This window comes from Phascolarctos cinereus, unplaced genomic scaffold (genome assembly GCF_003287225.1).
Source record: "Phascolarctos cinereus isolate Bilbo 61053 unplaced genomic scaffold, phaCin_HiC Scaffold_5;HRSCAF=322, whole genome shotgun sequence".
Lineage (NCBI taxonomy): Eukaryota > Metazoa > Chordata > Mammalia > Diprotodontia > Phascolarctidae > Phascolarctos > Phascolarctos cinereus.
Window position 1 is genome coordinate 303,110,294 of NW_027555958.1, and position 12,927 is coordinate 303,123,220.

Consider the following 12,927-nt stretch of genomic DNA (forward strand, 5'->3'; position numbering starts at 1 on the left):
AAAACATTTGCATGTTTTTTAAAGACATTTTGGATATTTAGCTTTCATTACTTCCATTTAGCATATTTTTTTTCCCATTCATGTGTATTTCATTTTAACAAAAGCCTTTTATTGTTATAACATGTAATGAGGGTTGGATTGTGGCATATATAAGCATGTATCCCTCCCCCTGGAGCCAAAGGTATGAGTGCCCAGTTCCTGGGGGAGGGCTCCCCTTCAGTACATATTTGTAACCCGCTACCCAGGACTCCCACACTCAGGACTTACATGGACCAATTTAAATGTCTACCTTATTTCTGATGAGATCTTTCATACCTTCAGGAGTCCTATAATTATTAGCCCTCCACAACCCTTAATGTATTCTAGTTATTCTTGTGTGTTTGGACAGCTCTGCAGCAAATCTTATTGAATTCCTTCTGCTTTCTGAGTGACAAAGGATACAGCAATAACCCTTCCCTCTGTCCAAAGGGAAGATGCTATATGAAGAACTATCTAATGCATTTACCATCTTCCCTATCACCTCAAAAGAAGGAGGAGGAGGAAGAGGAGGAAATACAGCCCCCAAAGGCTTCCTGCTACTACCAGAGTGATCTTGGCCAACCCATCTCTAGCTCCCTTCTCTTTAACATGCTCCAGACACAAATGGATTTTAGACAATAATTTATTATATAAGTGAACTTCACTTTAAAACAATAAAAAAAATTAATTAAACTTATTTGTTGCTGTTCAGTCATTTTTCAGTTGCGTCCAATTCTTTGTGACCTCATTTGAGGTTTTGTTGGAAAAAATACTGGAATGGTTTTCCATTTCCTTCTCCAGCTCATTTTTACAGATAAGGAACTGAGGCAAACAGGTTAAATGACTTGCCAAAGGTCACACAGCTAGTAAGTGTCTGAGGCTGAATTGGAACTCACAAAGATAAGTGTTGTAGACTCTGGGCCTTGCACTCTAACCCTGTGCCACCTAACTGCCCCAGTTAAGCTTATATGAACTATTAAATAAGCTTAAGGATCTTTAACATGCAGATACCATCAGTTGCTCTCTCCCACTGAATGGTTTTCCCTGCATTCACAATGGTTATTTGTGTATTTCCTTTTATCTAATACTTGTCAGTGTGGATACTGATCTATTTCAGCTCCACCATAGGCTCTGTGCACTGATCTTCCACTTCAGCTTTCTTTTGTATTATAGTTATCTGTGCATGCCTCTTATCCTCTGTCTAGATTGTAAGCTCCTCAAGGGCAGGCACAGGGTCTTAGCTAAACTTTGTATCTCCCCAGCATCCAGGATAGTTACCTACATGCAGTGGGCACTTACTAAACATTTATTGAACAAATGTGTAAATGAATGAGCAAATAAATGAATGAATATCTTCCTCACTAGACTAGGCTCTCCCTAGAGGTAGATAATATGTCTTTCTCACCAGACTGGGAGCTCCCAGAGGGTGGGGGCTGTATTTCTTCTTTCTTTTGTATTTTGCAAGCATTGAGGACAGCTTTCTGTGCAAGGGAGCTACACAGTAAAGAATGAGGAATGAGTACAGACTGACTCACTGACTGATCAGTCTTGCTGTGATCTGAATATGACACCTGAGAAAAGTCCTCTCCCTGACTCAGGTCTGGCCCTTAGAATGTGGAAGCCTGAGTCAGTCAGTCCCAGAAGACCTCACCCTCATTTCTAATTCATTGTGTGACCTTTGACAAGTCACCTCTTTTCTCTGGACCTCAGTTTCCAATGAGAGATTTGGACTGGTTGTCTAAGGTCCCTTCCACCTCTAAACTCTGTAATCCTATGCGTTGTCTAGGCCTCACTCTCATCTGTTTAATAAGACAAAAGTAGACGTGGGTCTAGCTGTGCTCAGAGGTCCCTTCTAGCTCTAACACTCACTGACTCTATCTTCCCCTTGATCTTAAAGATATGATCACTAAGGTAAGACAAATTTCCCTAAGACCCCTGCTTTAGGGGACCCTGAGGTTTGTTTCAGGGAGGCAGTAGGTAGAATGGAAGAAAGAGGTTCCTATGTGGTATAAATACCAACACACATACACACACACATACCCCACCATCATCATCATCATCCTCATCATCATCAGAACAGAGACCATGTCCCCTTCTAATCTCCTTCCACTAAGGTCACTCCCTGCTTTGTGAGTTTCCCTCCAAGGTAGTTATTTTGCCCTAGACATGAACTACTACCCCCTACCAGGAACAGTCCTGACCAAAGGTGGTGTCCAGTTGGGTTACCCATACAACTTCTTCCCACCAATAAGTATCTGAGTGACCAGATTGTTGTTGTTCTGTTGTATCCAACTTTTTGTGACCCCATTTGGGGTTTTCTTGGCAGCTTTGCCATTTTCTTCTCCAGCTCATCTTTCAGATGAGGAAACTGAGGCAAACAGGGTTAAGTGACTTGTGTCCAGGGTCACACAGCTAATAAATGTCTGAGGCCAGATTTGAACTCAGGAAGATGAGTCTTCCTGACTTCAACCATGCCACCTAGCTGACCAGATAGATATAAGCCAAACCTTGCCCACCATCCCTCCCTCCTATTCTCAATAATGAAAACCAAACTGAAGTTTGCAATAACCAGAAAGCTAGCTTTATTAGACACCCATAGGAGAAAGGGACTGGGTTGTACTCTGGGGAAAAGAGAGATTAAAGTGGGAATGCGATAAAGCAGCAGAGGTCCCCAGGCCCATAAGTCCTGTAGGGCAGCCCCTCTCCACCATCAGATCAGGAGGTAAGAGTAGCTGGCTGAGCCAGGAGGAAGGACAGGAGACTAGGCTTGCAGTCCAGCTATGGCAGGGTGCACAGGTCAGTGGTTAGAGCGCTGGCTTTGGCTGTGGGTGGTGGTCACAGTCTGTTCCTTGAGGATGGGACGGGTCTGGCGGCCAGAGTGCCCTGCAATGAGGGAGAAGATAAAAAGTGAGAGGAGCTCATAAAGCCAGGGATTGAAGTGGGGGCTCAGGGGAGAAAAGGTCATGCAGGACCTGCTTCTCTCTGGCCAAATAAACAGGAGGAAAATTTCAAGTAAGCCTTCCTCAGAGGCTCAGAAAAATAGAGTTAAACAAGCTCTTTCCACATGCACCCCCAAGGGAGCAGTGCCCATCTGGGCCTTGGTTTTCTCAATAAAATGAGAGGGAGGACTAGAAGAGGAAAGAGCATTAGACCAGAAGTTAGGAGAACTCAGCTTGAGTCCCAGCTCTACCCCTTGGTCACTCTATCCCCAAAAGCACATCATTTCACCTCTATGAGACTCGATTTCCTCTTCTGTAAAATGAAGAGATTGGCCCAGAATCAGAAGTGCTTAACCTGAGGTCTATGAGCCTTTAAAAAAAAACTTTTTGATAATTGTATTTTGATATAACTGGTTTACTTTGATATCTTCTGTATTTTATGCATTTAATAACTTTATTCTGAGGAGGGAGTAATAGGTTTCACCAGACTGCCCAAAGGGACTATACACAGTACAATTAGAGGTTAAGAATCCCTAGGACCTCTAAGGACCCTTCCAGCTCAGATATCCTATGAGTCAATGGGCTTTAAGAGGGAGATCCTAACGTGCAGACAAATCCCAGAGAACCTTACCTTCCTGAGAAGTGTAAGAGGACTGGCCAGAGGTATACTGGGTAGAAATACTGTAAGCAAAGGGAAAAAGATAACTGTTAGAACAAGGCATTGTGGGCAGAGGAAATCCAGGACAGGTGGGTGTTGGTCAGGGGGAGAGCGAGCTGAGAGGGACTTGGCCACTCACTGGGCATCCTCTCCCTCCAGCAGGCGGCGGTAGGTAGCAATCTCCTGCTCCAGCCGGGTCTTCACGTCCAGGAGGATCTTATACTCCTGGTTCTGTTGTTCCATCTCACAGCGGAGCTGAGCCAGCTGCTCCTCCACTTGGCCAATGAGCCCCTGGATCTGGGACAGCTGGAGACAGTAGCGGCCTTTGGTTTCTTCCAGGCTGCTTTCCAAGGAGGCTTTCTGAGAGGGGAAGAGAGGAAAGAAGACAAGGAATTCAGCAACAGTGAGGTCACCCCTCCAGGGCCCCAGGGGCCACATCACTGAGAGGGACCACAGGACTCTAGTCCCAACTCAATTCTGCCACCAGCAAATTACTTCACTCCTCTACGCCTTGGTTTTTTCCCCATCTATAAAATGGAGCTAACAATACCCACCTACCTACTCCTTTGGCAGTGTTATGAAAATAAAATTAAATAAATGAACAATATCTGGGAAGAGATGTTGTTGGTGCTATTGAAGGGGGTGGTGATGAAGATAGAAAAGTAATGTGATGATGGAAGGAAGGAAGGAAGGAAGGAAGGAAGGAAGGAAGGAAGGAAGGAAGGAAGGAAGGAAGGAAGGAATCTAGAAGGATTAATGAGTGGATAGATGGATGATTGGATGAATGAATGAATGAAAAGGTATTTATCAAGCAATTACTACATGAGTGCAGAATTTGCTAGCAGAAGAGCTAGATTTGAATACCAGGTCTCCTATATACTGCCTCAAACAAGACACCTCCTTAGAAGCTTGGGTAGGGGATTTGGACAAGCTCTCTCCCATGAACCCCTTGGGGACGAGAATTGTTTTTGTTTCTGTCTTTCTACCCCTATTGCCTAGCACAGTGCCTGCTACTTGATGAATGCTTATTGAATCGAGGTGAATTGCAATGAGTCCCCCCATCACCTCCAAAGAGAACTGTACCCATCTGAGCTTCAGTTTCCTCCTATACAAAGTTTGGGTCTGAGTGGGAACAGATGATGTTTTCAATGACCCATGACCCCAGGAGACCTGGTTCACCCACCATGCTGAGCTGGGACTGCAGGTCGATCTCCAGTGTCTGAAGGTTTCTCCGCAGCTCAGAGATCTCGGTCTTGCCGCTCTGAACCAGTTCGCTGTTGGAGGCTACTTCCCGGTTGAGCTCCTCTGTCTAAAACAGGAAGAAAAGCCAGGATGTTTGAGAGCAGGCAGTCAGAAATGTTTTCCAAAGAAGGCTCACTCTGTCTCTAGAGGGCTCAAGAAATAGGGCACCCACCTTGCTTATGAACCAGGCCTCAGCATCTCTTCGGTTCTTCTCAGCCATTTGCTCGTACTGGTCACGCATGTCAGACAGCACTTGGCTGAGGTTGATACCAGGGGCAGCATCCATCTCCACAGAGACATCACCACCAGTGTGACCCCGCAGAGCATTCATCTCCTATAGAGGAAAAGAGACTCAGTTATCTGTGCACTCTGTCATGGAGGAGGCCAGACTCCCCTTCTTGACTGTTAACTGAACCTTCTCCCTATCCTCACAACTCCCACACACACACTGAAGCTGGTTCACCTAAAAGAAAGATTTTCCCTGAATCCCCCTCCCCTAACCTTGGCCAGGGGTCAGAGGCCTCACCTCCTCATGGTTCTTCTTCAGGTAGGCCAACTCCTCTTTCAAGCTCTCAATCTGCATTTCCAGGTCAGCCCTGGCCAGGGTCAACTCATCCAGTACCCTGCGCAGGCCATTGATGTCAGCCTCCACAGTCTGTCTCAGGGCCAACTCATGCTCATATCTGGAATGAAGAAGAGGAGAGAGGTAAGTGGCCACTCAGGACCTGCCCAGATCCTTCTGTCCGCTGTCCTTCCCTGGGTTTTAGAAGCTGCAGAAGCAATCATCTCTTACCACCCAACCAGTGTTCTCCCAGAGAAGTTAACCTCCACTGACTGCCATCTTTTACTCACTTGTTTCTGAAGTCATCAGCAGCCAGCCTAGCATTGTCAATCTGCAGCACAATCTGGGCATTCTCAGTCGTAGCTATTAAGATCTAGGTAGGAGAAAATAACCCAGCAAGGCACAGTCAGCCTCAAGGTTCACCAGTCCCCTCTGCTGACCACCCATCCCCAACTTCCGGGAAGACCTATTCTTCTGGGATCAGAAAGGGAAAGCCTCAGCCACACACTGAAAATTCAGGAAGAGTCAGGACACAACCTCCTCCAGATCAAGAAATGCTCACTTCTTGCCAAGCTCAAGGCTGAACTATTTCAGGATAACTAAAGATGTTCTGAGAGCCTAGATCAACACATTTCCTCCCCTTTCCACCTTTCTTGCACCTGAACGTTTAAGAAGGATGAAAAGCAATATGTATAGTGTGCTGAACTTGGGGTCAAGAAGAACCAGGTTCAAATCCCCTCTCATTTTACAGATGAAAATTTAAGAAGTTAAGTTACTTTCCCAGGGTCATCTGTAAAATAGTAGGCTTGCACTAGCTGGCTTCTGAGGTCCCTTTCAGCTCTAAATATATGATCCTATGACTGGCAGAGACCTTCCCTCCCACTGGGAAAAGGTACGACTGCCTAGTGCTCATAGGGGCTGGGTTATTTATTATCCCTTACTTGGAAGTATCAAGACAACACAATGGGACAAGAATTGGATACAGAGTGAGAAGACCTGGTTCAAATCCCAGTTCTGCCACTTTACTACCCAGGGAAAGTTACTTCATCTTTCTGGGCCTCAGTTTCCTCATCTGAAAAATAACAGGGTTGTCCCTACTGAGGTCTCTTCTACCTCTAAATTTATGGGCCTATCATCTCTTCTTGTCTCCTCTTTTTGTCCATGTATGTTCAGTTCTGCTCCAGATCCCAGAGCTGAGATTAGATGGGACAGGCAGGACTACCAGGTGAGGCCTACCTTGTTCTTGAGATCCTCGATGGTCTTGTAGTAGGGGCTGTAGTCCTTGACCTCAGTAGGCCTCTGCCTCTGGTACCAGTCCCGGATCTTCACCTCCAGATCAGTGTTGGCCTCCTCCAGGGCCCTCACTTTGTCCAGATAGCTGGCCAGGCGGTCATTGAGGTTCTGCATGGTCACCTTCTCCCCACCAGCCAGGAGGCCATCCGTGCCACCATAGCCACCACCAAAACCACCACCAAAGCCCCCACCAAAACCAGCTCCACTTCCATAGCCTCCACCAAAGCCACTGCCTAGGGCCCCTCCAAAGCTGCTGCCGCTGCTGAAGCCCCCACCATAGCCTCCTCCCAGGCCACAGGCCCCCCCAGAGGAGAAGCGGGAGGTTGTCACTGACATGCCCCCAAAGCCTGAGCCCCCATAGGCACTAGGGGCCCTGCAGGACCCACCACCCAGCATGGAGACACGGCTGGAGCCCCCTCCAAGACCATAAGAGCCCTTCATGGAGCTGGAAGAGGTGAACTGTCTGCTGCAGGAAGTCATGGTATCAAGAGAGAGAGTGGAGTGTTCAGAGAGACAGAGATAGCTCACAGAAGGTGCTCAGAGAGGATCGGAAAGGATGAATGATGCTGCCTTGGATCCCCACAGCCTTTATATACCCAGCTGGGGAGGGTGGTGCCCAGGCCTCTTGCTGACTCCCCATTCCCTTGAGGATTTCAACACCCCTGAGGTCCTAGGCACCTCCCAGCTCCCAGATTATTCACCTCCTGGGTCTACTCCCAGGTTTGCCATGTTTCCCACTCAGGAACTCCTACCAGCTAAGGGCAGCATTAAGACAGACAGAGAGAAAGAAACATAAACGTAAAGTCCTCCCTGACTCAGGCTGGCAACTCTAGTTTTCCAAGGCCCCAGGCTGAGAAACAGGGAAACTGCCATCCTCTGCCCAGACTCCATTGTGACAGATGGCGTCCTCTGGCTATGAGTCAGCTCCCATTAGTGCTCATTTCCCGAGCGCTTCAGTTTCAACTGGAGCTGATGTGAGCCCATAGGGAAGGACTGATAACTTCATCAGATTCCATCCTGGGGCCATCAGTCTACCTTTTCTATTCCCCCAATGCCATCCCTCCACTGAGGCCTAGCAGCGGATCCCTCTCCTCCACTGGATCCTGGCCATAAAGACCCATTCACCAATTGCCTACCCCATCTCACCAGCATTGTTACCACTCCCCGTCACAGAGTCTCCATTCTGGTCGAGATGATGGTTCCTGTTCTACTGACTCCCATCCCTACATCCTCACACAGGCCTCCATCCCGTGTTCCCCAATCCCCCATTCTGCACAATGTCCTCCCGTCTCTTTGCCTATCCTTATCCATACCTTCTCTCCCCCACCACCCCCGCCACCAGACCCTACTATTCTGGACTCAAAAACTACCAGAAGCCCTCATGGATTAACCCCACCCTACTCTTCACCCATCCATATCCAAATCCCCCAGATCCTGCCATTCTGGGCTCAAAAACTGCAGTCCACCAAGAAGCCCTCTTGGATTAACGATAAGCCACTCTGATGTCTCCTTTACTCTGGTTCCCTATAATTAGAAAGAGCCTAAATGATCTCTGAGAACTCTTATAACTCTAAAAGGGGGGGGTCCTCAGACCCCCAAGGGGTCTATGAATAGAGTTTAGGAGGTCCATGAATTTGAGTATTTAAAAATATTTTAATCACGATATTTTGATATAATTGGTTAACTTTGTAATCCTATTTATTTTATCTTGTACATTTAAAAACATTTTTTCTGAGAAGGAAGCCATAGACATTACTAAACTGCCCAAGGGGTCAAAGACACAAAAAAGATCAAGAACGCCTCCTCTAAAAAACAGTTTTGTGAGGTTTCTAACCCATTACAGAGTCAGCTTAAGCTAAGAGGCACGTAGCCAATGCTCCCTATTGTATAGTGTCTTCCCCCACTAAAATGTAAGCTCCTGGAGGGCAGGGACTGTAACTTTTCAATTGGTTTTAGCCAGTGTTTGGCATAATTGCTGAAACACAGGAAACACTTAATAAATGCCTGTTTCCTTCCTCCCTTCCAAGGTTATGATCTTGGTAATTTAGTGGGAAATGTGCTGGACTGGAAATGCACTGGACAGGAACTCCACACTGGACTGGAACTTTGGGAAACCTGGGTTCTAATCCTAGTGCTGTCATTAATTCACTCAGTGACCCTGAGCAAGCCACTTCCTTGGAATGGGGGAGGGAGAGACAGAGGGAGGAATGACTGTTTCCTACTCTGTAAAATGAGAAGATTAGACTCTATGATCTCCAAGGGCCTCCTTCTAGATCAAAGGTTCTATAGTATTTCTAAACTACTTTACTGTCTCCCCAATTAGATTATAAATTCAAGGACCAAGTATCTCTTATATCTACCCTTTCTAGTGTGCTAGTAACCCTTCCGGATTCCTAGTGCCCTTTGCCAGTGCCTAGTCCCTTTGACATCCAGCAAGCTATGTACTGTCATCAAGGTGCTGACTGACAGCCCTGAGAGAAGGGATGGTGGTGAGGTCCAGGTGAAAATGCTTCTGATGAAAGCTGAAGTGCGTGAACTGACCAAATAATCCTACTTTGGTATAGTTGTTGAGGGTCTGAGCAGGGGGGCAGGGCTAGGAGAGAGTCTGATTCCACCTGAGCTCAGCACAGGAAAACTGCCAAGAAAGGCGCAGTTAGAAATTCCCCCATCTCAGCACTTCAGGGATTCAGGGCTTTGTTCCAACCAGCTGAAGTTACTTGTCCCTACCTGGGAAATGAGGAGTAATCAAGGCACTCCCCACCAGGCACACACCCCCACAGGCTATCAGCCCATCATACTCACACTCATTCCTCCTAGAACTTACACCATGGTTATCAATGCTAAACTGTTCAGCCAGTGGCTATAGCCACAGCTCCTGAAGACTCCAAAAAGAATGATCTTGTCACCAGCCCTTGGCACTGTCAAGCAGTTCAACATCAGAAACTGATAGGATTTTTTTGGTGGAAATGACTTTAACCAAGGGGCATTAAAATTTGCTTTCCCTCTGTATACCCTAAGGACTACAGGACTTTTCCCATCTGACTTGTAGCCCAAACAGTAGCCCAGTACTGTTTCTCCTATTGGAATGTGAGCTTTTTGAGAAAAGGGACTGTCTTCATTTTCTGTGTTGGGGTCTCTGATGACACTTAGCACAGTGCTTTGCACATAGTAAGCACATAATTAATACTTCATTCATCCATTCATTTATCCATTATAAGTTCTCCCCATTCTTCCCCAGTCCTCTTTCTCTATTCTCTGCAATCCCTTTCTCCCTCCCTCCCATTTCTTTCTCCTTTCCTTTCATGCCCCAGCCACTTTGATTTTGGCAGGTCAATGAGCCCCAGAGCACTGATACCCTAATTTGTGAACAATAGCGTCCACTCTAGAACCTGCCTTCCTTCCTTCTTCTTGGGTATAAATTCAACCTCATCTGAATTGATGAGGTTATCTGTCCTTTCAAAACCCAGACAACCCCAGGAATGATCCAGAGGGGACAAGAGACCTTATTTTGATTGTTACACCTTTATCCTCCCAATCAGCCAGACCCAAAATCTGTTATCTTTAATTCTTCCCTCTACATCCAAACAGATGCCAAGATCTGTCAAGTTTACCTCCATATTATCTCTAGAACTGTTTCTTCCCCTCAAGTTCAAATCCAGCCTATGACACTTACCAGCTGGGTGTCCCTAGACACATCACTTAACATCTGTCTGCCTCAGTTTCTTCAACTGCAAAGTGGAGATAATAATAGCACCTACCTCCCAGGGTTGTTGGGAGGATCAAATGAGATCATATTTGTAAAGTGCTCCTTTTTCTTCTTATATGAGGCCACCACACTAGTTTAGGTACCCATCACCTCTATCCTGGACTATTATAATAGCCTCCTGGCAGGGTAACCCGTCTTCAGCCTCTCAATGATGAGAGTAGGCAACCAAGCCCTACTGACTGAGACTCACACAGACAAGAACAGAGTTTCTAGGCATTCTAGACCTTGAGACATGTAGGTGGTACAGAGTGCTGGACCTAGAGTCAGAAAGACCTGAGTTCAAATCCTGCCTAATATACTTACTAGCTGTGTGACCCTGGGCAATCACTTAACCTCTGTTTGTTTCGTATTTATCATCTACAAAATGATAGTTAGACTCAATGGCTTCTAAGATCCCTTCCAGCTCTAAATAAATCTATTACTGGCAGCTAAGTGATATAGTGGATAGAGTACTGGACTTAGAGCCAGGAAGACCTGAGTTCAAATCCTGCCTCAGACCTTGCTAGTTGTGTGATCCTGGGCAAATGGCTTCACCTTTGTCTACCTCTGTTTCCTCATCTGTTAAATAGGGATAGTTAATAGTACCTACTTCACAGAGTTCTTGTGAGTATGTATCAAATGGGATAATATGTGTCAAATACTTTGAAAATCCTAAAGCATTATGTAAATGTCATTCATTATTATGATCCATCCTTCACAGAGCTTCCAAAATAATCTAACCATGTCATTCCCTTGCTCTAAAACTTTCAGTAGCTCCCTATTACCTTCAAGATAAAATAAAAACTCCTCTGCCTGCAGAATCTGGCTTCGGTCTCACTTTTCAGTTTTCTTTCATGCTGTTCTTCTGGCACACTGATTCCAACCCACCCTGCCCTCTGCTCTTTCCACCCTTCATGCTGCCCCACTCGCTCTGTCTAAAACACTACCTTCTTTTCTCTGCCTGTTAAAATTCTCTGCCTATTAAAATCCTCTTCCCTTAAGATGTAGCTCGGATGGTGCCTCTTCCGTGAAGCCTTTCCTCATTCTATAACCCCCAAGATGAAAACTGCTGTCCCTCTAATTCAAACATTCTTACGGTCATTTCTTGGCTCTCCTCTTTCCCCCTGTCACATTCTACTATATATTGCATTTATTTGGGTATCTGCTGTATCTCCCTACTACATGATAAACCCCTTCATGGAAAGGACCATTTGGTTGTTTATATTTGTATCTCCATGGTTTAACATGATACCTTCTATACAATAGAGCTTCATCAATGTATGTGGAATTTAACTGAATGGAATTAACTGAACTGAATTGAATTGAGGAAGGTGGAGCTGTGGGGAGGCAGAGACATAGAGGTGCAGTCTTCTGGCCTTGGTCCTAGGTCCAAAAGAAGGATACAGGGCTGGAGAGAAGGATTTTAGTTCTGATTGAGGAAATCTTGGTCATTGACTCCCTCATCGGGGCTGCTCACCACCCAATGAGTCAATGAGAAGAGAGGATATTAACTTCATAGGACAAGAGTAAGAGAGAAATCACTGGCTGTTCCCAGAAGCTGCTGAAAGGAAGACACAGGATGTGCAACTACTCCCCTGCCCCGCCAAGCCACACCTGCCGCTGTGTCTCCTGTCTTAATGAGGAAGGAGATGGGCAGCAGAGGCTGCTTCAGACCCACAGGTTTCTATAGCCAATGCCATCATTTTGAATCAAAGAGATTGCCCCAAGCAGCCCCTTTGGGAAGCTCATGCCCTGAAGAATAATTCAGGAAGGAGCTAGTTGGGTGGGGGAGGGAGGCAGCAGGAATGTCTTCACCAGCTTATGCTACAAAGGCCTTTAGGCTGATATATAGCTCAATGCCATAACACAGAACCTTAATACCCAGGGAAAGTACCACAAACCATGGACCCAAGTCACAAATGTACCCAATGCACCTTTATTTGGAGGAGTGGGGAAATGGAACACCCCCATAGAGAGGACAGCGACCCTCTCCCCTCCCCAACAACAGGAAAGTCACAGTATATTTACTCACAGAAAATTTAAAACTCAAAAGCTTATGGAAGTGAATGTTGAAAATAAATAATAAATTAATTAATTTTTTTTTAAAAAGGTTCCTAAATTTGGAGTAAGAGGACCCAGTTCTGCTACTTACTACTTGTGTGAATTTGGGCAAGTCTCTTTGGGCCTCAGTTTCCCCAATTGTCAAAAGTTTTTTTTAAAAAGTCAAAAAGAGGCAATAGAATGTAAGCTTCTAGAAGTAGAACTGTTTCCCTTTTAGAGCTCCCCAGTTGGAGCTTAATAAATGCATATTGAGTAACTGAATGATTAATTGATTTGAGGGAAAGGGAGGAGCTCACCCCAGTTCACCATTTAGCAGCTTCCCATTTTAACTAATTATTCTTGCTAATCAGATGCTAAGCCCTGGGGTTTCTAGAAGGACTACAAATACCATCATCAACCCCTAAATTCT

The 12,927-nt window shown here is 45.8% G+C and overlaps 1 protein-coding gene across 1 annotated transcript; it reads right to left on the reverse strand.

Moving 5' to 3' along the window:
• Window positions 1-2,630: 2,630 nt before the first annotated feature.
• Window positions 2,631-7,201, reverse strand: LOC110198440 (keratin, type I cytoskeletal 16-like). The gene is made up of 8 exons (XM_020972722.2): window positions 6,656-7,201; window positions 5,710-5,792; window positions 5,384-5,540; window positions 5,030-5,191; window positions 4,799-4,924; window positions 3,755-3,975; window positions 3,589-3,638; window positions 2,631-2,901 (listed from the first exon to the last, which is right to left on the reverse strand). The coding sequence occupies exons 1-8, from the start codon at window positions 7,190-7,192 to the stop codon at window positions 2,816-2,818; spliced, it is 1,422 nt and encodes a 473-aa protein (XP_020828381.1). The 5' UTR covers window positions 7,193-7,201; the 3' UTR covers window positions 2,631-2,815.
• Between the last annotated feature and the right edge of the window lie 5,726 nt (window positions 7,202-12,927).